This window comes from Podarcis liolepis (genome assembly GCF_965112155.1).
Source record: "Podarcis liolepis genome assembly, chromosome: 15".
Taxonomy (NCBI): Eukaryota; Metazoa; Chordata; class Lepidosauria; order Squamata; family Lacertidae; genus Podarcis; species Podarcis liolepis.
Genome location: NC_139566.1, coordinates 368,014 through 394,962, shown reverse-complemented (window position 1 = coordinate 394,962; position 26,949 = coordinate 368,014). Strand labels below are relative to the sequence as shown.

At 52.5% G+C, this 26,949-nt stretch overlaps 2 protein-coding genes across 2 annotated transcripts in view; one reads left to right on the top strand and one right to left on the bottom strand.

Moving 5' to 3' along the window:
• The window catches only part of LOC310694203 (uncharacterized protein), a 246,994-nt gene that overhangs the window by 159,790 nt on the left and 60,255 nt on the right, over positions 1-26,949 (bottom strand). The window lies entirely within an intron of this gene.
• The window catches only part of KIRREL1 (kirre like nephrin family adhesion molecule 1), a 125,643-nt gene that overhangs the window by 85,959 nt on the left and 12,735 nt on the right, over positions 1-26,949 (top strand). The window contains exons 2-7 of the mRNA XM_083477051.1: positions 11,714-11,863; positions 17,309-17,458; positions 21,533-21,690; positions 24,422-24,572; positions 25,809-25,914; positions 26,321-26,469. Of these exons, the coding sequence (XP_083333177.1) occupies positions 11,714-11,863; positions 17,309-17,458; positions 21,533-21,690; positions 24,422-24,572; positions 25,809-25,914; positions 26,321-26,469 (864 nt within the window). The remainder of the gene's footprint in view (positions 1-11,713; positions 11,864-17,308; positions 17,459-21,532; positions 21,691-24,421; positions 24,573-25,808; positions 25,915-26,320; positions 26,470-26,949) is intronic.

The window sequence follows — 26,949 nt, the reverse complement described above, 5'->3', positions numbered from 1 at the left end:
CGCCAAGGCCTGAGTTTCTCCTTGACCCACAAATTGTGCTGCATGGGGGGGCTCCATTTGCCCTCAGAAGCCCAACCCTGCTCTGAAAGGGGGGGCATGGAAGGGGCTGGCAGAGCGAGTCTGGCACAGAAGGCTTGAATAATTTAACTCGCTGCCACTTTGCGACGTTCGGCACTGGGCTGAGGTGAGGCCAAACACAGCATGCCTTTTAAGCAGACACACTTTTCTGGAAGGAGCAGGGGGCCCCTCTTCCCTCCCCCCGCCACCCCTCGCTCCTTTAACATAATGGCTCCGCTCAGCGACAAGGAAACACTTTTAACACACTCGGACGCTGCCGCCATCGCGACACAGCCAGCCAGCCAGCCGGCTGTTCCGCAGCCTCTGCCAAAGCAGAGGACTCCCTCTCTCCCCCAAAGGTGCCGCTTGCTGGCGTTGACATCGCTCTGGCTTCCTCTTGAGTCACAGGGGCAGGAAGAGGGGCGAGGGTTGGGGTTCCCCAGCAGCGTGTGGGGGGGTGGCGGCTGCACTGTGACTTCATGCAACTCCAGGATGGGGACGCAGGGCCTCCCATGGGGCGCTGCGTGATGACAGCCTTCCTTTTCTATTCATATAGGAAGATAGATAGACTAGCATCAGCCCCGCCCACCCTTGGGACTGTGAGGGGGAGGGGCTTGTAGAGATGGGCGGAGCAATGGATTCTGATCCATTTCAATCTTGCAGCGATAGGTCCTTTTCTGTTCGTGTGGATTCTGTCTTTGGAAAGATCGCATTAAAAGTCATTCTTTGAGCAGTCCGCATTTTGAGGTTGCAGCCAATGTCCTGCTCAGAGCAGAGACTGCAAACTTTTTGAAAAAGTAATCTACGCATCTCCTCTTAACGGTTGTAAGTTGTTTAAGATTGTTTCTAATATGGTGCTTTCATGTTGTGAACTGCCCTGGGACCTTAAGGTGAAGGGCAGGTATTTAATCAATCAATAATAATCTTAGATCCTTGAATTTCAATGGGTCTGCTCTTCAAGAAGGACTTGGTCAGGTGCCACCCTTTGCATGTATGTTTTACGTAAACAACGAACTTTTAAAACATAAAATGACACTTTTTGGTGCTTTTAAATGCCGCCCCCCGGAAAGCGCCTGTTATTCCTATGCCTCTCTCATGTAAAATATTTTTTGCTCTATAAAACTCACTTTTTCCCTCCTAAAAAGTAAGGGGAAATGTGTGTGTGTCTTGTGGAGCGAATGCAGGCTGCGCAGCTATCCCGGAAGCCAGAACAGCAAGAGGGATTGCTGCTTTCGCTGCACAGCAAATCCTCTTGCTGTTCTGGCTTCTGAGATTCAGAATATTTTTTTTCCTCTTTTCCTCCTCCAAAAACTAGGTGCGTCTTGTGGTCTGGTGCGTCTTATAGAGCGAAAAATATGGTGCATCTCTGCAGAATTGCAGGATCCCTAAAAGTGTGCAAAGCTTTGGGGAGTCGTGTAGTGGAGCACCTGCCTTGCAGACGGAAGGCCCTGGGTTCAGTTCCTGCTGGCATCTCCAGGTAGGGTGGGGAGAGACTCCTGCCTGGAATCCTGGGGCGCTGCTGCCAGTCAGTGCAGACAGCACTGAATCTGATGGGCCAATGGTCTGCCTCTGTATCTGGCAGCTTCCTGGTGTTCCTAAGTGTTCCCAGTGGTGAGCAAGTGGAAGGGCTTTGGGTTGGGCTGGTCTGCTGCAAGAGCCGACGCCACGCATCTTCCCGTCCACCCCAGTCCCTTGGGGCTGAGAATGGAGCAGCCCCTTCATTAGGTCTTCGTGCGTCTCCCTCCCTCCCTCCTTCACTTCGCCCTTTGGGGAAGATGGAGCATTCCCAGCCTCCTCCGCCTCCTCCTCCTCCTCTTTGCTGGCCTCTGAGGCTTTGTTCAGCCTACTTCGAAATGTCTTGCGCTGCGCCAGGGCTTCCCTGCGGATCGCACAGCGTGGCCTGTCACGGTGGCACAGCTGCCGCGGCCCGGTGGCGCTTGCACAGCCGCGAGGTGCCCTGGGCGAGGCGCCAGGCTCTTTCCAGTAACCTTCAAAAGGGGGCCACTGTGGCAGGGGCTGACCCGACCCAGAATCCCATCTGCATAGCATTTGCATCCATTCGGGATAACTTGTCTCCCAAAGATGGGTCTTTGGGGCCTTTGGGCCTCTTGGTGATGCCGACTAGCGGGAGGTAGGAGGGAACCCAGTTTAGCACCAAAGGAGGGTCTGTCTAGCTCAGTATTATTATTAATAATAATAATAATATTTATTTATACCCCGTCCTCCCTAGCCAAGACCGGGCTCAGGGCGGCTAACAACCAATAAAAAACAAGTTGATTGAAATGCAACTTAAAAAAACAAGATGAAAATTAAAACATTAAAACGCAGCCTTGTCACAGGAGGAGGAAGGAAAAAGAAAGAGGGGGAGGGAATCAAATTGACTCCAAGCCAAAGGCCAGGCAGAACAACTCTGTCTTACAGGCCCTGCGGAAAGAAATCAGATCCCGCAGGGCCCTGGTCTCATGAGGCAGAGTGTTCCACCAGGCCGGGGCCATCACTGAAAAGGCCCTGGCTCTGGTTGAGGCTAATCTGACTTCCTTAGGGCCCGGGACCTCTAGGGTGTTGCTCTTTATGGACCTTAAGGTCCTCCGTGGGGCAGACCGGGAGAGGCGGTCCCGTAGGTACAAGGGTCCTAGGCTGTATTGTCGACCAGCACCAGCTCTCCTGGGCTTTGGGAAGAAGTGTTTTCCTAGCCCTTCCTGGAGGTGTCCAGGATTGGACCTTCTGCATGCCAGGCAGGGGCTCTGCGCACTTATCTACAGCAAGGGTAGCGCCGTGGAGTGGTTGGATGCAGAGGAATGGTGTGGGGCACTAGCCCCCAAGGGAAGAAGGCTCAGAGCCCGAGGGAGAAGGCGGTGTCAGAAGCTGAAGCGGGGGCCCGGTTTAGTGAGCAGGGAGAGTGTGTGGCAGAGAGAAGTCCAGAATCAGGAGGAGGAGGCCAAGAGGCAGAGGGGAGTCCTTCTGGGGGCGTCTGCTGTCACTAGCTGCCCTCCCTGCTGGTCTCCCAGGACCAGAGGAGGTATGAAGAGGGAGGAGCAAAGGCAGCCCTGCAAGGCGTCTCAGATTGGGACCAGGTGGAGGCGAGGGAGGCAGCAGCCGTGGGAAGGAGAAGACCTTCTGCCTCCCCGACTGCCTCTCAAGGGCAAGACCTTCCGAGAAGAGTTGCTAAGCCCATTAGTCCTGGCGCCGTTGAGCAGGCCGAGTTTCCTCTAATAAAGAGTTAACTTCACTTATTCCATGTGCGCTTTTTTCTTGACATGGTCTTAAAGTCCGTTTTCCAGCAGAAGAGCAGGCTGAGCCCATATAAAGGCCAGGGGAAGAGTTGCACTTTTGGCGTAAGACGACAGCTTTGCAGAGACAGCTGCTGCAGTCCAGCCACATCTAGAAAGCCCCACCCTGGCAAATGCCTTTCCCAAGTCAGGTTCTAGTCCTCATGGTTCTGATTTAGACAGGAAGGTGGCAAGAAGCCTTATGCACACCCTTGGGCACTGGGGATCGGCAGGGGTATTCTGACACTGCAGACAGGATCCTGTCCCCAGCTCTGCCTGAAGACGCCACTGAAACCTTCTAGATGCAAAGCAGATGCACTCTCACACTTTCGGCCCTTCCCAATATGAAATGTCGGGAGGTCTTAGAGGAGAGTGTTCTTCCCCCACAGTTGGTAGGTCAGCTGACTGCATGACTTCGGTCAGATTTTGGCCCAGAGGCTGCCCAGTTGCTGGCTCTCTTCTCTCCCTTCTCCCATGTGAGTCTCTAAGCTCCGAGTTTCTGGAGCGAGAATCGGAGTCTTTGTACATAAATGATTTCTTGCGATCTGCCTTAGCCATTATTTTCTTCTTTGGCTCGATAATCGATACGGCTGCGGTGTTTTCTCTTATCTGGGAAGAAGCGACAACAGGGCTAAATGAACTCCCTCTGCAGTGTGTTACTCATCATGTATATAACTGTTCTGTTTGCGGAGGGAGCCTGATTTGTGGCTTGTTGGAAAACCAGGAGTGTTTTTTTACCTGTGTGTGTGTGCGCGCAAGAAGCAGGGCGGGCGACGGGAGAGGAGGCCGGGCACTTGCCATGCGGAATGCATCGCGCACACTCCCTCCTGGCACTTTTGCAGGGTCCGGTATCTCCTGCCTCTCACAACAGCCCTGCAAGGCAGGACAGGACAATCGTTCTATTCTGTGCCGACACATTCCTGTGTCCAGTTCTAAAGGGACCTTCACAGAGTGGAGCACCTCAGGATTGTGAAGGAGGTGGAAAATAAGATCTGTGAGTAAGTGCTGAAGGACCCACCTTCTGTGTGTCTGACCATGGGTGTAGGCAGGGAGGGGCAGCTGCCCCCCCCCCAAAAAAATCAATGAAAATACATGGCTAACTGAGGTTCTGCCCCCTAACAAAACTCCTGGCTACGCCCATGTTTCTGACCCAATGGGGCTTTTCTGATGCTTGCAAGGGGGAACCAGAAGCCTTCAGAAGCTTTTGGACTCCATCTCCCATCATCACACCTGGAGCTGCTGGGAGTTGGGATCCAGCTATCTGGTGCCGTTCCCCCATTTCTGCTTTTAAAACCTCACCCGTGACGCCTACAGACCGGTGTTTCTCCTGGAACCGGGGGGTGGTGAGCCTTGGGCCTTTTCAGGGCTTGCAGCACCCCCCCACGGGCTGGAGTGGGGAGGCCCAGCAACATCTGCTGGGTCTGTGAGGTCCTTCTCATGCTCGTTTTCTTCCCGCATGTTCCTTCCGCTGGCAGGCAGGAGGTGTGCGCACTCAGAGAGTGAGAGCAAGAGAGCGATGGCAATGTACCTAATACACACACAAACACGCTCCATATCTTTCGCCGCCAGATATTAACAGGAGTTTTCCTCCTCATTGCGCTCCCATTCCGGGGACATGCTTCACCTGTTCATTTCCGCCTGCCGAAGGCCCTGCGTTTTCGCCCCATTAAAAATGGCGGCTGCTCCCCGCCTGCCTCTTCCAATGGGCTGAATCTTGATTGGCGCCCTGCTGTTCCGGGTACCAGCTTGGAAAGGCTGATATCGTTCTTCTGCAGAGTTTGGAAATTCTGGAGAATTAACAGCGTTGGAGCAGTTGAACGTGCGCTTTCCACGCTGGAAGGAAATGTGCCTTTTTGGTATTCTGGTTTTATTTTATACGTTTGGAGGTTTGTCGGCAGCAGGAGATGTGCAGGGGGGGGGATGCCCTCTGGCAAGCCCCTTTTGAAAAAGGTTCCTGGTACCTCTTACTCTCTCTGAGCTGAGCAGATGAAGAAGCCCGCACATCTTTTCATCTGACAATTTTTCCGCTGGATGCGTATGCATTATTAAGGCCCGGAGAGGGAAGGGAGGAATAAATGGCTATTCTCTCTGCCTCCCTCTCCTCGCAAACCTTATTTCTGCCTGCTCTTTAGCTATGATTACAGTGCGGTTTATCATTTTAATCTGCTCGAAATGTCATCGGTACGAGGTGTAATTACGGCAAACCAACAATGGCTTCTCTCCCTCTCAATACACACTTGCGTACTGTATACACACACACACACACACACACACACACATTCTGCAACATTTCTCAAAAGGAGCCTGAATGGAAATGAAGACTCAAAAATAGGGGACTGGAAAGAACCCCGTTTTCCCCGTCCACATCCGAACTTAAGAAGCGCCCGGGCACTAGATCAAGCCAATGGCAGCTTATCCAGTCTGGCCTCTTCTTCTCACAGGGGCCAATGACCACGAAGATCTTAGGGATCCAGATAGACAGCCTCTGCACCTGGAGGTTCCATTAGGACAGCAGAAGAGCCTGGGCAAAGGCAGCCCATCTGCTCCAGCACCCTCTTTGCGCAGTGGCTGACCAGTGGCTCCAAAGTGGCAGGCGCGTGGGCACCCTGTCTGCCCTGCCACCTCCACCACATGAGCTGGCACAGTATCGGCCACAGCACTGTCCTTAGCATATGCGCCGTCGGGGAGCAAAGATCCGCCCAGCACCCTCAAACTTAGTTTAGCCCCAAAATTGGTAGCTTTTATTATGATGTAAGAGTTAATTTTGGGACGCGGGTGGCGCTGTGGGTTAAACCACAGAGCCTAGGACTTGCCGATCAGAAGGTTGGCGGTTCGAATCCCCGCGACGGGGTGAGCTCCCGTTGCTCGGTCCCTGCTCCTGCCAACCTAGCAGTTCAAAAGTGCGTCAAAGTGCAAGTAGATAAATAGGTACCGCTACGGCGGGAAGGTAAATGGCGGCTTAGTCCTGCTGGCCACATGACCTGGAAGCTGTACACTGTCTCCCTCGGCCAATAAAGCGAGCTGAGCGCCACAACCCCAGAGTCGGCCACGACTGGACCTAATGGTCAGGGTCCCTTTACCTTAAGAGTTAATATTGAGAATGACAAGCGCCGCTGTTGAGTCAAGCACCACCATTGTGAATGCCAAGCGCCACCGCTAGCGTGGCGCATCTTTGGTAAATGAGCACACAAAGTCAGAAGTCCTTTAGTGAAACAGTAGGTATACATTTCGGTAATACGTAGGTATATGTGTATTTGGTTTTCTAGCTTGATCAGAATTATTTATTGTTTCATAACAGGTAGATAGTTAAGATCTTAGGCGGCTTCAGCAGCAGGTGCCCAGTGCCCCCAGGATTCGGCGCCCGGGTGCCCTACACCCCTTGCACCCCTGGGTAAAGATGGCCCCGATCAGCCAAAATCATGCCCGAAATCCTGCAAGATCTGGCCTGAAATGAGTGCTGGTGCCACTTCAGCGGAGGCAGAAGGGCAGGTGGAAAAGCAGGCATGGTGCTGAAGGTGGCAGGACAGGGCAAGGTGGCATTCTGCCTTGGAAAACCCGCAATCAGGATCCGGGCACCAGAGCCCTCTCCCTTCCTGTTGGGCCTAGCAACAGGTATAATGTATTCGGAGTGGGACAGAAGGCCATTGGGACTGGCCCAGAGAACGGCCAAAACGGCGGTGACACATTCACTTCTAAGAAGCCCCGTTAAAGGTCCATTCATTTCACTTGGTCTACTCTGAGTAGACAGTTCGCTGCTTCCTAGCCAAGGATCTGCTCCTCCTGTGATCTCCTCTCCTCGCTCTTCCTCCCTCTCTGCTCTGATCTTTCCCCCTCCTTGCAGCCTCCCCACCTGCTCTCTTGACGCGCCTGGCGTCACTTTGATCTCCCCTGCTCCTGTCACCTTCCTCCCTCTGAGCTCCTTCACGTCTTTCTTTCTTTCTGTTTTCTCTCTCCTTTCTGTTCCTGGCAGGCCTGCCTCCCCCCTTCCCCCAATGTCACTGAAGGGTCTGTCCAAGTGGAGTTGGGGGAGACACACACACACACACACAAGATCAAAGGACTCCATAAAGTTTGTGTGAAATCCTATTGAATTCCCCGTATGGTTTGGAAGGCTCCTCCCAACCTGCGAGTGGCTGGTGGGAAACTAGGGTGAGATTAAGGAGGTGGAGCGGTGGGAAGGGGGAAGGAGAGGTCTTTGGGGTGGGGGCCCCCTCCAGCCTCAAAGGACAACCTCCCTGCGGGGCAGAGATTGTGCAGCTGCATAACTCCAAAAACCCAGCAAAGCTCAGAGAAAGAAGGGGAGAGTTCCTTTACTGTTAGCCGCCCTGAGCCCAGCCCTGGCCAGGGAGGGCGGGGTATAAATTATTATTATTATTATTATTATTATTCCTCCAAGGACAACTGGGCTGTGGGTGGCGGTGCCGGGAGAAGTTAGCTGTTCTAACTCTGGAATATGCATCCCAGAGTGAACATGAGAACTCCGAAACCAGTGTGATCAAACGTTCCCAAAAGACTGGAGTAAATTTATAGAACACTTGAAGGACAATTGCAAGCAATTAACAACACTGGCAGGACTTAATGAAGAAGACGTGTAATGATGACGATATACAAACATACCTTGGGTTACAGACGCTTCAGGTTGCGCGTTTCTGGTTGCGCACCGTGCCAAACCTGGAAGTACCGGAACGGGTTACTTCCGGGTTTCGGTGCGAGCACAGAAGTGCTAAATTGCGCTTTGCGCAGAAGCACCGAATCATGACCTGCACATGCGCAGAAGCGGCGCTGCAGTTTGCGAATGTGCCTCCCGCACGGATCACGTTCGCAACCTGAGCGTCCACTGTATACCTTTTTACATATTGGTTAAAACATTTGATAAATGAAGGGACATAATGTAAAGAGGAAGAAGTACAAATGCTATGATATAAAAAAAGAATTAAGGTAACCATGAGATGGGAGGGAGGGAGGTCAACAGTTTAGTTGAACAAATAATATGGAAAATATGAATGTCTTTTAATAGTATAAAATGGGAACTTAATAAATATTATATATATATATATATAAAACACAGAATGAACATAAGAACAGCCTGCTGGATTAGGCCAAAGTGGACCCATCCAGTCCAGCCTCCTCTTCTCACAGTGGCCGACCAGGTGCCTTTTTTGGAAAGCCCACAATCAGGATTCGAACACAAGAGCAACTCTCCCCTCCGGCCATTTCCAGCAACTGCTGTCCAGAAGCAGGGCTGCCTCTGACTGTGGAGCCATAGCAGAGCCGTCCTGGCTAGGAGCCACCGGCAACCCTCTCCTCCTCCTCCTCCTTCTCCTCTCAAAGCCCTCCAGGTTGGCGGAAGAGAGTTCACAGAACTGTAGAGCTGGAAGGGACCCAAAGGATAACATCTAGTCCAACCCCCTGCAGGGCAGGAATATGCAGCCGTCCCACAGGAACCTGCAACCCCCCTGGTGTTATCAGCACCGGCTCTAGCCCACGGAGCCAACGTCCATAGTTTATGTGCTGTGTGAAGAAGGACTTTCTTGTATCTCTCCGGAATCATCTTCATTGGGTGCCCACCAGTTTGAGCCTTATGAGAGGGGAAGAAAACTTTCCTCCGCCTGCTTCCTTCAGGCCACCTAGAATTTTATCAACTTCGCCTCTCACTCGCCTTTTCCTCGCTGGGAAACCTTGCTGTTCTAGCCCTTGAAGCGGCATCCCTGGCTGGTCTCGCTTGCTATAGCTGGCCATTTTTTGACTTAGCAAACTGAGTGGGAGGTTTTGAGCCCTGGTCCTAACCTGACACTAACCACTGCACTGCACTGCCTGCTTTATTTTTTATTTTATTTTTTTGCTCTCTGCCTTCAGCTGAGAGGACAACACCCCACCCCCTTCGCCCTCCCTGGGCCTTGAGGAGCTTGAAGGAAAGTTCCTGGCCTGTTTTATCACCAAGGACATTTGCATGACGGGGGAATCTTTGTCTGCTCCCCCTCCTCCTCATTCCCGCTTTACATAACACCAGGCCAGAGAAAGAGAGAGAGGGAGGGAGGGAGAGACCCTGCTTTCTGGTTTCCCACAGGCAATGCTTGGCCACTGTGAGAACAGGATGCCGGCCTAGATGGGCCCCCTTTGGCCGGATCCAGCACCCAGGATCTTAGCCACCAAGGCTGCCCTCTGCCCTTCGCAGCAGGAGACGGCCACGCTTCCCTTTGCCAGTTGCTGGAAGACTCAAGAGGGGAGAGTTGCTCTTGTGGTTGGATCCTGCTTGTGGCTGGTCTCCACGGGAGGAGGACGCTGGACTAGACGGCCCCCTTTGGCCTGATCCAGCAGGCTCTTCTCACGGTCTCCCAGCCTGTCCTCATTTCCCCCTCGGTCACCCTGTGATCCTTTATCCCTCGCTGAAGACTTGTCCGCATTCACTGGTGCTGTAGCCTGTAATCGAGTTTAACTGACTAGATTAATTGATTTTTTATATAAAAAAACCTTAATCAACTCAAAAAGCATCTCCAATAAATTGGGCAACATGTTGGTGTGTTGTGGTTTGGGGTTTTTAAAAACCCACTGCAAATTATTTTTGATACAAGGACTTGCTTAAAAAAAGCAAACGCCCTCTGGGCTTAGAGCATGCAGGGTGGATGGAGTCGTTGTTTGAGAGCCAGGGTGGTGTCCTGGAGAGAGTGTCAGGCTCGGCGCTGGGAGAGACCGGGGTTCAAGTCCCCCACTCAGTTGTTATGCGGAATTAAAGAGGAACATGGTCAAGATGCTGGCAGTGATTGCAGACAAGATCTTTTCCCCAGCCCTGCCTTGAGATGCTGCCTGGGGATTGAGCTGCCCAGATGGGCAGGGTATACTTCCTCCTCCTCCTCCTCCTCCTCCTCCTCCTCCTCCTCCTCCTCCTCCTCCTCCTCCTCCTCTTCTTCTTCTTCTTCCCACTAAGCTACAGACCTTCTTCCCAAACAGCAGGTTGAGAAGCTGCCATCTACTGAATTGCTCCCATGAGATCAGTCTTGCCTGCACTGACTGGCAGCAATGGCTCTCCAGGATTTCAGGCATGGGGGGGGGCAGATTTCCCAGCCTGACCTAGAGATGCTTTTGGCTGGTTGATCTGGGGACCTTCTGCATGCCAAGCAGGTGATCTGCAGAGGACAGCCTCCGCAGCTGGGCCAGACCAGGGTGGGGAAAGAGGGATCAAAAACAAGCAAGGGTCCCTAGTTTCATTGGGAGGGATGGTGGCTTTGGGGCTGAATTTATTGCGTCAATTCCAAAACAACTCTCCAAACCTCCGAGTGCAGGCTGCCAGCCTGGGCTGGGGAGAAACACTGCTCCTCTCCTCTCCTCTCCTCTCCCCAAGAATCTGCCTGCTCCCATTTCTTTTTCCTTTTTGTGACTTCATTTGAAGTCGGTGGGCAATGCAGCCGGTTCTCTCCCCCCGGAGCCCGCACAGAGAGGCTGGCGTTGGGGAGGGGGGCCTGCCCCCCGCTGCCGATCAATCTCCCTGTAACCCCAGGGCTGGCGGTTCATTTGGGTGCCATGTGACGGCAGCGGCTGCTCCAGATAAAAAGAAAGGGAAAAATCTACCGCTATCGACCTGATCTCTCTCTTTCCTCCCGGGCAGAGAGAGAGGGAGACGGGGGGAGCGAGCTGCACTTTGCACCCACAAGCCGACGGAGAGCGGGCGAGGCGGGTGCTGTCAGGCCCAGGGAGGTGAGGGGGGCAGCGCCTGCGCATGCATCGACTTCTGCTGGTGTCGGGTCCCCATTAGCGCCTGCGTCTTCTGGTGGTGGAAGCAGAACAGCAAAGTGTGAAGGAGTAAGAAACCAAAGTGTTGGGCTGCCTGGTGCTTCCCTGTTTGCAATGCCGCAATGCCCTTACGCCACTTTGTTAACAGCACACTTAAGAGATAGCGCCGCCTGGTGGCGGTTAGAGGGAAAACACGCACGAGACACTTCAGTGCACTTTGATGTTGCTCAAGTATCCCTACTGCTCCTCCAGCAAAGGCAGAAAAGATGCTGTCAAGTTATTTCTTACGTTTATTTATTGGTTGCCCTCCTGCCCCATCTTTTCTACTCCCAGGAGCTCCAGGTGGCAGACGTGGTTCTTCCCCATCTCTTTTAACCCCTACTACAACAACCCTGTGAGGTAGGGCTGGGCTGAGAGGCAGTGACTGGTCCAGGGTCACACCCAGTGAACTTCGCTTCCCAAGGGGGGATTTGAACCCTGCTCTCCCCCAGGTCCTAGTCCAACTCTCTAACCATTATGCCACCACTGGATTAATAATAATTATGCTTTAATTAAAGCAGTCAGACGCATATTGATAGAACAATAACAGCAATGATAAGACTTCCTACGGCATAATTTGGGGTCTGTTCTCAAACTCTTGCGCCTCTTTCTCTCTCCAGTTCTGCAGACCCGCTTTGTCGAAGAGCCTGAGGACCAGACGGTGGTGTCCGGGCAGAGGATTGTGCTCTCTTGCGTGGTGCTGAACTATTCCGGGATCGTGCAGTGGACGAAGGATGGCCTGGCCCTGGGGATGGGGCAAGGCCTCAAAGGTAGAACCAGAGAATTGGGCCGCCGGAAGGGACTCCTAAGGGCCATCTAGCCCAACCCCTTCCTTGCGTTCTGTGTGTGGTGGCGCTGGGGGTGGACTGCACTGTTATTTTTGTCCTGCGAAGGAGCTTTGCTTTGCACCCTGAATTTTTCTTCTCTCGGGCTGCGAAATTGCCTTTTTGGGGGGTCTTGGCTGCCAATGTTGTGCTTTCAGCTGGCTTGCCAAAGCAACGCTTGCCCTCTTTCCCTCTCAGTCTCTTCACCTCCAGCCTCGCTGTGACATGGAGACGGCTGGAGCATGTGCCTGGCATGCAGAAGGCTGCAGGCTCAATCCCCACTGGCAGCGTCTCCAGGCAGGGCTGGGACTCTCGCCTGCCTGAAACCTGGGAGAGCGGCTGCCAGCCAGTGCGGACAATCCTGAGCTAGGGAGACCCGTGGCCTGACTTGCTAGAAGAGAGATGATCTTCGCCTTTCAAGCACTCTTTTTTATTTTTCCAATTCATCAATACCTGTCTTTTTGCTGGACTAAGAGAGTCCATTTGCACTGTCCCTTTGTTAGCATTTCTTGGGTATATAATTCAAAAGGATATTTTTCCTCTGCAAACTTTAGATTCTTCCATACAGTCGTGTTGATCGTTTCTATTACCCTCTGCCCAAAAATTACCAATAGAGGGCCTTGTAAGAACAGAGGATTTAAAGAAGCATCGTCTCCCACCCCCTTGATGTGCCTCAAGGTGGAACTCTGGAAGCTGTGTGGGGCCCAGGCAGGCCAGTGAGACCCATCTGGCTTGACACTGTCTACACCATGTCCAAAGTCCATTTTGGGGGGCAGTTGGTTTAATCTGGTTCCTGTGGGTAAAATCCTTAAAAAACCTCAAGAACCTCAACCTAAAAGCAACTTCAATCCCAAAAAAGATCAACAACTTTGGGGTAAAATCCTTAAAAAAGTTCAACAAGGTTAACAACTTTGGTCGGCCCTCACGGCCCTTCACTTCATCAAATCTGGCCCTCTTTGAAAAAAGTTTGGACACCACTGGGCTACGTGGACTGGCAGCACCTCTCCCTGCTTGCAATGGGACCTTTATTACACAAAGCAGACATTCTGTCATGCCCATTATTTTTATAATTTATACCCCGCCCATCTGGCTGGGTTTCCCCAGCCACTCTGGGTGGCTCCCAATTGAATATTAAAAACACGATACAGCATCAGACATTAAAAACTCCCTAAACAGGGCCACCTTAAGATGTCTTTGAAATGTCAGATAGTTCTTTATCCCCTTGGCATCTGGTGGGAGGGCATTCCACAGGGCGGGTGCCACCACCGAGAAGGCCCTCTGCCTGGTTCCCTGTAACCTCACTTCTTGCAGGGAGGGAACCGCCAGAAGGCCCTTGGAGCTGGACCTCAGTGTCTGGGCAGAACGATGGAGGTGGAGACGCTCCTTCAGGTCTTCTGGGCCTTTGAGGCCGTTTTGGGCTTTCAAGGTCAGCACCAATACTTTGAATTGTGCTCAGAAACATAATGGGAGCCAATGCAGGTCTCTCCAGACCTCCTTGTTCTGAAGCAAGGGCGGAGGGAGCGGCCTTGGCGGAGTCGGGCACTTGAGCCAGGCAGCTCAATATTGTCAGGCAGGCGGCATGGCCAGCCCTAGATTGAGATGCCAAGCGGTGGAGCCTGGGACCTTCTGCATGCTGAGCAGGTGTCCACCGCGCCCTGTGTCTCCTCTCCTCCCAGTCCTGGGGCAGAGGGTTGTCGCATGAGGAGGGTGGCGACGCATCTTCCCTCTGTGCGTAGGAATTTTATGATTGCTCCCTTGGCCTCTCTCCTCTCTCTGCTCTGGCTGCCCCCAATGAGTGTGCCAACAGCGCCACCTACTGGGAGAGGGCATGGGCACCCCACACACTTCTTTCCCATTTCATTCTTGATTTCTTTTTCTTTTTTAACACTCCAGCTTTAATTTTGGGACAGTTATCGCCTTGCAAAATGAATCCCCCAACTTTATTGCATTTCACAAGATGATCGATAATTTTTTTAAGAAGGCTCAAAAAGTTAAAAGAGTGGCAGATCAAAACTTGCACCCACAGGCGGGTATAGCCTTGCCAAATCAAAAATGTTCTCAGCAGGTGCCGAAAAGGGCACCGTGCCCAATGCCAAAAGGCAGGGGGTTCCGGGGTACAGATGCTTCCACGCTGAAATATTGAGTTCTTACAGGGATTGTGTGGCCCCTGCAACAAGGCCAGTTCTGCCAATCGAAGCTGTCAAGGGGGCGCATGGGCATAAGGCAATCTGGCAGGGAAAGTGGGGCAGGGAGGCTTGCGAAATAAGAAGACACAGCACAAGAGGAAACAGGAGGGGAGGGAAAAGGTAGAGGAGGGAGATCAGCCCTTCGAGTCCAGAGCAAAGGGCTGGGCAACAAGGACCTCCACTCCAAGGCAGGCCGGTCTTCCCTTTCTGGTGGCAGCAGGGCAGAATCAGGGCTGTGTGAGTGGGGCACTGGGCGCTGAGCTGAGGGGGCACCCAGTAAGAGAGGCGCTGGGCTTTGGGAAGAAGGAGTGAGGCTCTAACAGGGTCCTAGAGTCCTCCCGCCTCCTCCCCAAAGCATAGCTGTCAATGTTTCCCTTGTTTAAAGGGAAATTCCCTTATTCCGAATAGGATTCCTCACAAGAAAAGGGAAAAGTTGACAGCTATGCCCCAAAGCCCAGTTAGCGCTTTCCCGGCTTTAAGAAGGAGGCACGGGGATCCAGGACTCTGCTGGGGCCCCAGCACCTCCTTCCCAAAGCTGGGCACCGTTGGCAAGGCAGCTCCAGGGCTAGGGAGGGCACCAAATTTTGGCCTCAGAGCACCATTGGAGCCGATTCTGCCACGGACATGAGAAGATCCTGTCAGATCAGGGCAGCAACCCGTCTAGTCCCGCCTCCTGTTCTCACAGTGGCCAACCAGGTGCCCATTACACGAAACCCACACGCAGGATCCGAGCAAAAGAGCATTCTCTTGCTGCTTCCAGCCGTGGAGGGAGAGCAAAGCCACCCTGGCTCATCGCCCTCGATAGTCCTCTCCTCCCCCATGAATTTATCCAGTCTTCTTGTAAACTCCCTCCAGTGGCAGGGAGTTCCACAGTTCAACCCTGCCCTGTGTGTAGAAGGACTGGAGAGCGGCTGCCAGTCAGTGTAGACAATGCTGAGCTAAAGGGATCCCAAGGTATCTTCCTTCTGTTCTTCATTCTGGCCAGGAGAGGGGAAAGCAGGCTCCTTTTGTGGCCAGTGGGGATGGAGTGGGGGGGCTCAGGCTGGTCCTCTTTCTAGGGGGCAGGAGGGGGCAGCCACCCCTTGGACTCCACCGGCCAGAGCAGGATGCCCTTCTGTTTTTCCGGCCTTTGTTAATTAACTCCTCGGACGGTTACTTTGCAGACGTCCGCCTGACCTTTTCCCCATTCGCCCTGACCAAGCCATCGCCCGCCTCCACAGACCAGCGTCCTGGGAGTAAAACAAATAAATGAAAATAATTAAAACCTGACGCCGAGGTTATTACGGTGGTACACCCGGAGAAAGCTGCACTCTGCCACTTTTAACGAGGAAATTATGCGTGCTGAGCTCATTTGCATATGTTGACATTCTTTTCCTTGGCACCTGCTCTTCCTGGAGGGGGGCGGCGAGGTGGACTGAGCAGGGAGCCCCCTTGGTGCTGCCTCCCCAGCCCTCGCAGAGGTTGCACGGGTGCAGATTGCGCAGGGGGCGTCAAGCGCACGTCTGCAGCCTTCCTAAGGGCAGAAAACGGGCTCCTTGGGAATACAAGCCGCGGTCCCCACCGCCACACAGATCTGTTCCAAATTCTGCGGCTCTCTCCCATAGTGGGGAGAAATGATTCGCCCCGAGAACCTGCTTGCTGAATCGAAGCAAACAGCAATGGGGTTTGGCACAGATCACCATTTGTCCCGATTCAGCGGTAAACAACGGGTTTTCCCCGGAGAAAGAGGTGGGATCAAAAAATCTGTATAAACCACTGTCCGGACCCATGACTGCAAAGCACGGCATGAAGGGAACTCTGGGTGAGCCCAGGCCAGTCCCGAAATTTGGGGATGAGAGACGAGGATCACCATGAAACGTGTGCAAAATGGTGCCTATGCAGACACATGAGGGCTGTTCCTATGATGAACTCGGCACATGCACAGAGTTTCTCTCCTCCTGGCTTGTGTGACTAAGGAAGAAGGCCTCTCCCTTTGCTGCTCAGCTGCGGCACAAGAGCCCTGCGGTGTCACCTGGAGGTCTTCCTCTCCGCCCGGTTTCTGCTTCAGCCCCACAGGGGAGGGAGCCCCCATCCAGCACTCTGCTGCGCAGTGGTGCTTTACTTGAGCATAAAGGCAGCCTGCCTCTGGCAGAGGAGTGCCCTGGTCGCTTGAAACGCCCGTCTTCAGCTCCCAGCAGCCTGAAGGCCAAGTGGGATTCAGAAACCCCGAGGTTGGCAGACACGCGCACTGTGGCAGTCCAATTAAGGAACTTTATTAGGACTAAAGGGAGGGGGAAGCAGGCAGGAGGGCCAAGGAGAACCCCAAAGGCCCCCGGGAAACTCCTCCTAGTCTATTTGCTGCGTTCTCAGGTTTGCTCCCAAGGGATCAGCCAGGCTGGCCAGCTCCATGGAGGATCCCATCATGGATCCCAGGCACTGGAAAGGGAACTGGATCCCTGGTGTTGGGAGGGGAAGGAACTGAAAGAAGCAGCTCAGCTCCTCAAAGGCTCACTCCACTCTCGGGGGGGCGATCTTTGCTCTTTCTCCTCAACTGGGCATTTGAGGTGCCCATTTTGCATGCAAAGGGGACCGGCAGGACACGCTGGCAGGCTCCCTTGGAGAAATGGTGGCTGACTCCGGGCCCAGGAGGGCAAGCCTGGCATTCTGGCTGGGCTACTGCAGGCCTCTCCCCCTGGGGCTGCCTTTGAAGACTGTCTGGGTGCTCCAGAGGGCGGAAAGGCAGGCGCCTGGCTGTCCCTGACTTCTTCATTCTCCACCTGGTTCCTTTCTTCTCTGCACCCCTCAGGAACCCTAAATGATCAAGTAGTAGATAAATGCCATCAATAGGAGAAGCCTCTTTTCCCTTGATAGGCCTTTGGGAACTGCCTGCTTTTCAAGGAAGGGGCTTTTAAATAACACTGCAATGTTTTTATTATTATGCTTATCATTTCTCTTTTAGTAGATGTGCTTTTTAATTCAACAGCAGCTTAATTATTTGTTAGTGATGATCTTTTCTATGTTTCCAGTTTTTTGTGTTTTATGTGTCTTGTCTGAATTTCTGCTTCAGCCGCCTTGTGTCGCAGTCCTGGGAAAAAGCAGGCTAATAATAATAATAATAATAATAATAATAATAATAATAATAATAATAATAATAGAAATTCCTTGTGGCTGCTTGTTCACCATGGCCTGACCATTGCATCTCCTTTGTTTTAAAAATCTCTCGCAGCCTGGCCCCGGTACAGGATCATTGGAGCCTCTGATTCTGGACAATACAACCTGGAGATCACGGATGCCGAGCTCTCGGACGATGCCCTCTACGAGTGCCAGGCCACAGAAGCCGCGCTTCGCTCCCGGCGCGCCAAGCTGACAGTCCTCAGTAAGTGCTGTTCTGACATTTCTCCTCATCCGTCCCCCCCATCCCTTTGGGGAAGAACTGAAGACTAGAACTCGGGACGCCTCTTAGAGAAGCTCTAAACGGTGTTGCGCGCGGATCTCTAGCTGTTCCTGCAACAACCTGGATTCTGTCCTGATTCCTCCAACATCCCACTTCACTGGAACCTCCGTTGGGGTCTAGTATTACGAGAGAGGGAGGGGAAAAACCTCTGTCCACTTTCACACCAGACAATCTTGGACCCCTCTATCACGGCCCCTCTTATTTATTCTCTCTCTCTCTCTCTCTCTCTCTCTCTCTATATATATATATATTAACATTGTTATTATTTGTTCACAACTACATCATAGCAAATAATAACAAGCTGAATTCCCCGCTCCCCCCCCCCCCCATGACTTCCCTCAACTTCCCCTTCTGGTTTTTTACATATGAACTTGACCTGCTTACAATACTATATTTCAATATTATATCCTTAAATTAAATGCTGTTATATTCTTATCATTTTGACCTCATCTTTATAGCTTCTATGTTTATATTGTTAATTGTAAGCGTTTACTCGAACCCAGCGAGTGAGTCCATTTCTTTACATTGATTCCATTGACGCAGCATAAATGGTTCCCAATCTTCTTTAAAATCTCCGTTGTCTTTGTCTCTGAGTCTCTCATTTGGCTTCACCATTTCAGCATAGTCCATCAGTTCTCTTGCCATTGTTCTTTGGTTGGTATTTCATCACTTTTCCATCTTTGGGCTAGTGAAATGCTAGCCACTGTTGTTGCATACAGTTTTTTTCTTCTCTTTTGACCTGAAATGCCTAGTAAAAAAGCTTCTGGTCTTTTAACAAAAGTTATCTTAAACATTCTTTTCAATTCATTGTAAATCATTTCCCAATATTTTTTTGTTTTTTATTTTACAATTCCACTACATGTGAAAGAACGTTCCTTCTTTTCCTTGTGCCCCTCTTCTTCTCCAAGCTGCTCCAGGCTCGGCCCTCTTCTGGAAACCTCATTTCTCCTGGTGCTACAGATAACAATGGCGACTTAGCTGTGCTTCCTGCGTTGCAGAGGGGGTGGGCTGGATGACCGCTGGGGTCCCTCCAACTCTACGATTCTGTGATTCCCCGAGGAAGCCTCCCAAGGGACACCTGCCCCTCCTTCTGGGACCTCATGAAGACAAAGTGGGGGCTCCTGGTTTTTTGGGGGAGCAGATTAGGGTCAGACTGACCCCAGCTGTGGGGGCAACCTCTCTCACTTGTGGGGCAGGGGCAGAAATAACCTCCTAGCGAAGATTTCCTCTCTCCATTTTTGCTTTTCCTTTCTAATTTAGTTGCTGGGTGGGGGAGAGGAGGGAGCAGGCAGGCGGAAGAAGCACAGAGTCCGCCCCCCCCCCCCCGAAGTTTTCCACAGGGTCTAACATTCCTCTGCAGCTTTTATGAAGCAAGTGGGGGAGAACACAAATTTACAGCCCCCCACGGCAAGTGTAACTCATGCTGGCCATGAATATATATTAAGGCATTAAGAGCGGAGGGGGAATGTGGGGGGGGGGGCAGAGGCACGATCAATGGGACGAAACGGCCTGATCCTGCGGGTGGCAGGGGGAGGGGGGAGGGGGGAGTCGTAGTTGGAGCAGCTTTGGGGATCCAGGACCGAGAGGAAGGGAGCGTTGTCAAAGACAGAGAGGGGCTTTGGTGGCCATTTCCAAATATCTAGGGGCTGCCCCATAGAAACTGCAGCAATCTTGTTTCCGGAGAGCAAGATCGAAACCGACTGATTCACATTTCGAGGGCGGAGATCCCGACTGAACATGCAGAAGGGGGAAGGAGACGGGCTTTTGCCAGCCCCCAATCAGCATCGGGGAGCTGCGGTTGTTGGGGGACGGGGGGGCAGACTCTCCCTCTCCCTCCCCACCCCATTTACACCCCTGGCGTCCTTCCCTGCCCAAACCCCACTTGTGGCCATGAGAATGGATCTCTGGGTGTCTCTAGCGGCCTGCCCCAGCTGCTGACCCCAAACGGCTGGCTGTCAGCCGCATGGAGGAGACGCGCCAGTAGGAATACCAATGGCCAAGGCAGGACCCCCTCCCCACCCCAGTGGTCTGGCCTGAGCCAGTCAAGGGAAGGTCGGCGAGAACAGAAATAGTGGAGCTGGAAGGGAACCCAAAGGTCATCTAGCCAAACCCCTGGCAGTGCTAAATAATCCTGGCCTCTGCTTCAAAACCTCAAGCAAAGGAGAGTCGGCCGCCTTCCCAGGGTGTCTGCCCTCCTGCCCAATGGCCCTCGGCTCAGCATCTCCTTACTGGTCATTCCACTGATCAAGGTCCGGCTCCTTCTGTCCGGAGCTCCATCTTCCCTGTGACAGCCCTTCGGGTATTTGAAGAGGGCTCTCGTATCTCCTCTCCTTCTCCTCTTTTCCAGGCTCAGCACCCCCAACTCCCTCGGCCATTCCTCACAGGGCTCAGCTTCCAGACCCTTGGTCATCTCAGTCCCCCTCCCCTGCCCATCTTTCAGCTTGTCCATCTCCTTCTCAAATTGTGGTGCCCAGAACTAGACACCTTGGTTTACGACCAGTCCAGTTTACAAATTTTTCAGTTTACAACTCCGCAAAGCTGGAAATAGTGTCCCGGTTTGCAAACTTCACCTCGGTCTACGGCCGGAATCTGAACAGTGGAAGGGAAGCCTCCTTGGGGAAAGTGCGCCTCAGTTTACGACCGGTTTCAGTTTGCAACTGGACTTCCGGAACGGATTAAGGTCGTAAACCGAGGTACAACTGTGTTCCAGGTGGGGTCTGGCTGAGGCAGCATAGAGTGGTATTATTACTTCCCTTGATCTGGACACTAGACTTCTCTTCCTGCAACCTAGAATAGCATTCGCCTTTTTTGCTGCTGCATCTCACGCTTGGCTCCTGTTGAGCTTCTGTTCTGCTCAGACCCCTCAATCCTTTTCACCTGTACATTTTGCATACAATTGCTTTGTGAATTAGTTGCAAGCCAAGAGGGGGAGGGAAGCCTCCCCAAATCTCTTTCCTAATCAAACGCCCCTCTGCCTCCCTCTCCGCCTGACCCCCCTCATTGCTTCATAATTAACAAGCGCCAGTGAGACGCCCCATTTTCTCCCCTCCTTCATCTTCACTTCTTCCTCTGAACAAGGCCTTTTTTTAGCAGGTTGTTGCTCATATTATTATTTTAAATTAAAAGGGTGATCATAAATCAATAATGGACCCCTGTCTATATCTAAGGAAAATGAATCCATCAAAAAAAGAAAAGGGGGGGGCCTGTCTCTTTATCTTCCTGAGTGACAATCAGGCTGTCAACTCGGTCTTGATTTTTCTTTCCCAAAAAAGAGAGGAAAACCGTGAGGGACCCTCTGTTTCCCTGTCACTGAAGCAGCATCAATATTTCAGAATTATGCAGCCTGGATTCTTTTATTATTTGAGGGGAGGTGGAATCCTGCAAAGTCGTGGCGTGTTTTGAAGAGCTGCTGCTCTCCACCCAGCTAGCTTGCACGGAGCAATTTTAAAACAAGACCACTCAGGAGAGAACAAGGAGGGAGAGCCCAGCCTTCCGAAATCTCTGCAGGTAGCAGGCAGAGTTCCTCTCTGCCTTGCGGAAAGAGCTCATCACAAAGAGGGAGAGATATATATATATTTCATCAGAGAGGAGCGGAGCGGAGGCAGCTGCTTCTTAAATCCCCCCTGTGGAACTGAACAGAAGAAGAGTAGAATCAAAGAATCGTAGAATTATAGTGTTGGAAGGGACCCCAGGGGGTCATCTAGTCCAACCCGCACATCTTTCACCCCATAGAAAGCAGAGGGGGCTAAGCAGGGCTTCTTCCGGAGGCTGGGGAGCTCACATGAGGCAGCAACAGGGAACACCTATGACTCCCAACTCCTGACATCCCTGACCATCGGCCAGGCTGGCTTCTGGGGCTTCTGGGAGTTGTAGTTCAGCCACACCTGGAGGACCTCGAATGGCTTCCTGGCCTGGGGAGCCAAGTGTATCCTAGGGCAGGGGCAGCATGCAGGAGTTCAAAGGGATGGCTGACCCTCTTTGCCTCTCCCTCCGCAGTTCCTCCCGAGGACCCCATGATCGATGGAGCCCCTGAGATCCTGCTGCGGGCTGGGACCCCGCACAACCTCACGTGCCGGGCGCGCAATGCCAAGCCGGCCGCCACCATCGTCTGGTTCCGCGATGGGGTGCAGCAGTTGGAAGCGGCCACGACCACGGTAGGGGCAGGGGGGGCTGCTTCGGATCCCGCTGGTGGGGGAGGCAGGGTGACAAAGGAGGTGTCTCCTTAGTTGCAGCCCAGCAACTTTTGCATGTATGCCAGACCCCTGGAGATGAGGCGATATTGTAGGCGGAGACCATTCTTCATGCATTCAGTTGCTGCATAGCTGTGGATTTGCAGGTTGTTTTGGACCCAGAAGAGGGGGGTCTTTGAAGTTATATTATGAAGCCTCCTGTATTTGCTGGATCCGGGAATGGATAAAATTGAAAAAGCTGTGGGAAATCCTTGCAGGAGTTGCAGGGGAGCCTAAACTCCCAGGACAGGGTGTCACAGGTTTTTCTGGCTTTGCAGAGAGTTTTGTGATGTCATTTAGTCTTGCCTCAGTTTGCACATAAGAAGAACCTGCTGGATCAGGCGCATAGTCAGTCTAGCCAAGCACCATCTTCCCACGCTGGCAGAGCACATGTTCCCCATGGGAAACCCACAAGCAGGATTTGAGCTCAAGAGCCCTGTCCTCTCCTGAGGTCCCAGGTTTGTTGCCTCTGACAGTGGAGGGCAGAGCAAAGCCGGGGTGGCTAGGGGCCCTCTCCTCCTCCTCCATGAATTTGTCCAATCCTCTTTTAAAGCCATCCAGGTTGGTGGCCATCACTGCCTCCTCCTGTGGCAGGGAGTTCCACAGCTTAACGCTGAGCTGCATAGACTTTCTTGTGCCTGCCCTAAATCTCCCAACGGCCAATTTCATTGGATGCCCATGAGTTCTAGCATTACGGCAGAGGGAGAAAAACATTTCGCCCTCCGCTTTCTCCAGGCCAGGCAGAGTTTTGCAAACTTGTCTCTTCTTCCTGGCCTTTTCACTTAATTGAAAAGTGTCGCACGCTGCATTTGAGCAGGGAGTTCTGGCTGCCTTCTCAACCCCGCTGTCTCCTCTGTCCAAACCTGGAGCAGAAGATGGGACTCTGCGCCTTCTGGTTCACCAAAGGGAACCCGCCCCCCCCCCCATGTCAGGAGGGGGCCTGATTCTGGCTTGGCTCTTGGAACGGAGAACAGAAGGAAAGGACCCAGGAGTTCCAGCTCCTTCCAATGAGCTTCAGAAGCGAGCTTTTCTCGCCCCCCACCCCATTTTTCTTTCTTTTGTGAGTGGAGGAAAAAGAGGAATTAATGGGAGATAAGTAGCTATCTCTGGCTGCCAGCCACCTTGGCTGTGCTCTGCCTCCATCTTTAATCTTGTTTTTAAGTTGTATTTTAATCAATTGTTTTTATATCTGGTGTTAGCCACCCTGAGCCCGGTCTTGGCTGGGGAGGGCAGGGTATAAATAAAATTTATTTTCATTATTTTCATTATTATTATTATTATTATTATTATTATTATTATTATTATTATTCTGAGCAACAGCCCTGGGCTTCCCATTGGGGCACCTGATTTGCCACCCTGAGCCAGGATTCTGGGCCGTGCCTGTTTCTCCCCAAGCGGCAATATGGGGGTGCGTCACCCCCGGCCCCTGGCCAGATCCACCAGTCTCTTCCATGTTCTTAGATGCTGCCATTGTGCTCAGCTCTTGTGGCATCCGGCTGAGCCCTGCAGAAAAAGGATTCTGAACTAGATGGGCTCCCCTTGGCCAGATCCAGCAGCCAGGCTCTTCTTCTCTTTCTATGGAACCTCCAGCTCCAGAGGCACTCTACCGAGAGTCTGAGCGGCATGCAGCCCTTGTGAGAACAGGAGGCTGAGCTAGATAGGCCTGATCCTGCAGGGCTTTTCTTGCATCCTTACGAGTGGAAGGAGCCTGGCTGCATTTTGCACGGACCGCCGCTTCCAAATTAAGTCTGGAGCCGAACCAAGTTCCTGTTTCGTTCTGCCTGTGCCCATTAAAGGCCCAACGAGGTTGTCGGAATTAATGTTATCGCCCCATAAATGTCTGGGGGGATTAATGAGCGGGAACGGCTTGGCTCAGGAGCTGGTGCAGGGAGGGGGCCGTCAGCGAGGAAGTTCCAGTGGTGGTGACTGGGGGGGGGGCAGGGAGATGGGATTCATAATTGAGAAGGGAGAGGAAAACTCCACAGAGCAGAGAGAGGATTTTCCTGGCAGGGAGAAGAGGGAAGGAAGAAAACGCCACAACTGGATATGAGGAAGGGCTGGAGCTCAGTGGCAGAAGACCTTCTTGGCCTGCAGAAGGTCCCAGAATCAACCCCCCCTGGCGGCATCTCCAAGTTGGACTGGACAAAGACACACACACCCCGAGCTGCTGCCAGTCAGTGTGGGCAATACTGAGCTGGATGGACAGAAGAATCTGGCTCTGTCCTTTGTTCTCATTTAGATCAGCCCTTGATTCAGAATCACAAGGACTGGAATCTAAAGTTTGTTTTCGGAGGACTGGAACCATTCTTGTTCCTGTTTTTATTATGCATTTGTTTTTATCTTGTGAACTGCCCTGAGGTCTTCAGATGAAGGGCAACATGCAAACGTAATAGATAATAGTAATAATATTGTGTTATCTTAAAATTCTAGAGTTGGAAAGGGACCCCAAGAGTAATCTAGACTAACCTCTGCGATGCAGGAATCGCAGGCAAGGAATTCCTGCCAAAGAACTCTCACCCTCAGAAAGTTCCTCCTGATGTTCAGTCAGAATCTCCTTCCCCGTTGATCCAGATCCTGCCCTCCAAAGCAGGAGAAAACCACCCGCCCCCCAGCCGGCCCTTCCCCACACGGCCGTCTCCTTCTCTCGCCCCTCCAGGAAGTCTTGCCGGACGGGAAGCGAGAATCCACGCTCAGCCAGCTCCTCATCAACCCCACCGACCAGGACATCGGGCGCGTCTACGTCTGCCGCTGCGCCAACGACGCCATCCCAGCGGGCAAGGAGACCTCCATCAAGCTCAACGTTCACCGTGAGTGGGGGGTGGCCTCGTTATCAGTGCCCCCAGATATCCCAAGGGGGTACCTGAGGATGCCCAGGGGCCTTGGCACCGATTTGGAGGGCTGATCGGAGAAAAGCAAAGTCCGTGGCCCCCCCTGGAAGCAGACCCAAGGTTAAGTGAATAGGCCCCGTTTGCCCATCAATGCCAGTGGGTCTCCTTGGAGCAGAAAGCCGCTGGGTGCAACTCAAAAGTTGGTTGTGCTTGTGGCAGAGGCTGGCAAAGGGGGGAGGTGGATAGCTATGGTAGTTTTCTGTATGTTGTGGGTGTTTTGTATCATGTCATTTAATATGTGTGTTTAAAATCAATTAATGTTTTTTAAAATAAAAAATTCCTTCCAGTAGCACCTTAAAGACCAACTAAGTTAGTTCTTGGTATGAGCTTTCGTGTGCATGCACACTTCTTCAGATACACTGAAACAGAAGTTGCCAGACCCTTCTATATAGTGAGAAGGTGGGGAGGGGTATTACTCAGAAGGGTGGTGGGAATGGGAGATTGGCAGATAGCTGAGATGAGCCTGTTGACGACTCTTAACGACTGCAATAGGTCTTACAGAAAAAGGCAAGGGGTGAGAAGGTGAGAAATGGCTTAGTTATGTATAATGAGATAAGAATCCAGTGTCTTTGTTCAAACCAGGTCTCTCCATGGTTTTAAGTTTGGTAATGAGTTGCAATTCAGCATGTTTTTTAATTATTGCTCTTCACACACCCACACCCCACTCAATGTTTTTAGCTGTTTCGATCTTATCTCTGAGCTGCCTTGCGTCCCTGTCAAAAAAAAGGCAGGATATAAATCAGTATTATAATACAGTCAAACCTCGGATCCCGAATGCCTCCGCTTTGGAATGTTTTGGCTCCCGAACGCTGAAAACCAGGAAGTAAATGCTCCAGTTTACAAACATTTTTTGGAAGCTGAACGTCCGACACGGCTTTATGTTGGACAACCAAGATTTGACTGTAGTAATAATAATAACAATAAATTATTATCCATAATAATATGCTGTAGACCCATGGGACTTATTTTGTTTTCCCATCCTGGGGAGAGGTCCTGGTCAGCCAGGTCGAGGGATCTCAGGAACAGATTGGAGGCGTGCTCTTCCCGACTGACTTTGACTTCTGGCAGTTGGCCAGGAAGGGGTCTCTGCTGCTTTGCAGGCAAGGGGTGTTGCTCCCCCATCCCCAAATGCCCTTCCTTCCTTCTGCCCGGCAGACCCCCCCACGGTGACGCTGTCCATTCAGCCCCAGACGGTGCAGGAAGGAGAGCGAGTCACCTTCACCTGCGTGGCCACCGCCAACCCAGAGATCAAAGGCTACAGGTGAGTTGGGGTGAAGGTGGGGGAGACCGCAGGATCAGGCCAAAGGGGGCCCCTCCTGCAGCTTCTGGCAGCTGGTCTTCAGAAGCATCGCTGTCCCCAACTGTGCAGGGCAGAGCACTGCCGCTGTGGCTCCTAGCCATCAGTTTCCCTCTCTTCCTCCATGTATTGGCCCAGCCAGGTTGGTGTTCATCATTTAACTATGCCCTGTGTGAAGAAAGACTTGTCCCTCCCGAATCTTCCAACATTCAGCTTCATTGGATGCCCAGTGTCCATTTTATCCACTGCCCTTGTGGCAGGGAGTTCCACAGTCTCACCCTGGGAAACAGGTCCTAGGATGAGGCTGGCTGGGTGGACTAGAGGTTTCAGAAGCTTCTTCTGATGCCGCTTTCTCTGCGCTCGCCCCCAGGTGGGCCAAAGGCGGCATCATCATCGAAGACGCCAAGGAAAGCAGATACGAGACGCAGGTGGACTACACCTTTTTCACGGAGCCCGTCTCGTGTGAAGTGCACAACGACGTGGGGAGCACCAACGTCAGCACCCTGGTGGACGTGCATTGTGAGTGGGGCTGGGGGCGAGGGGGTGACCTGGAGGGGCTCACCTGGAGATCCTGGCCAGAGGCAAAATGGGAAGAAGGCCCAGGCGCAAATGTCCCCTTGGTACGGACTCCCAGGCAAGCGAGAGGCAGGATCAGAGCCAGGGAGGGGGTGGCCTGGGAAGGGTCCCTAACGCAGGAGAGAGAGGTCTGCCCATCTTGAGCCCTGTTTGACTTCCTGGAGGAGGAGCAGCATTTGGTCATATCCTGGCCAGATCCATTTACCAGCCAGCCCTTCTGTGTTCCGCTGCCCGCAATGTCTGCCTTAAGACACACACATTTTAGATGTAAGTACGGCTATCACAGGTTCAGTCAAGCACGAGAGAGAGAGAGAGAAGAGCCCTGCCACAGGATCAGGCCCAAAGGGGTCCTGGCGTCCTGTTCTCGCAGGGGCCAGCCAGGTGCCCAGAAGCAGAACAGGCGTGCCAAAGCCCTCCGCAGCT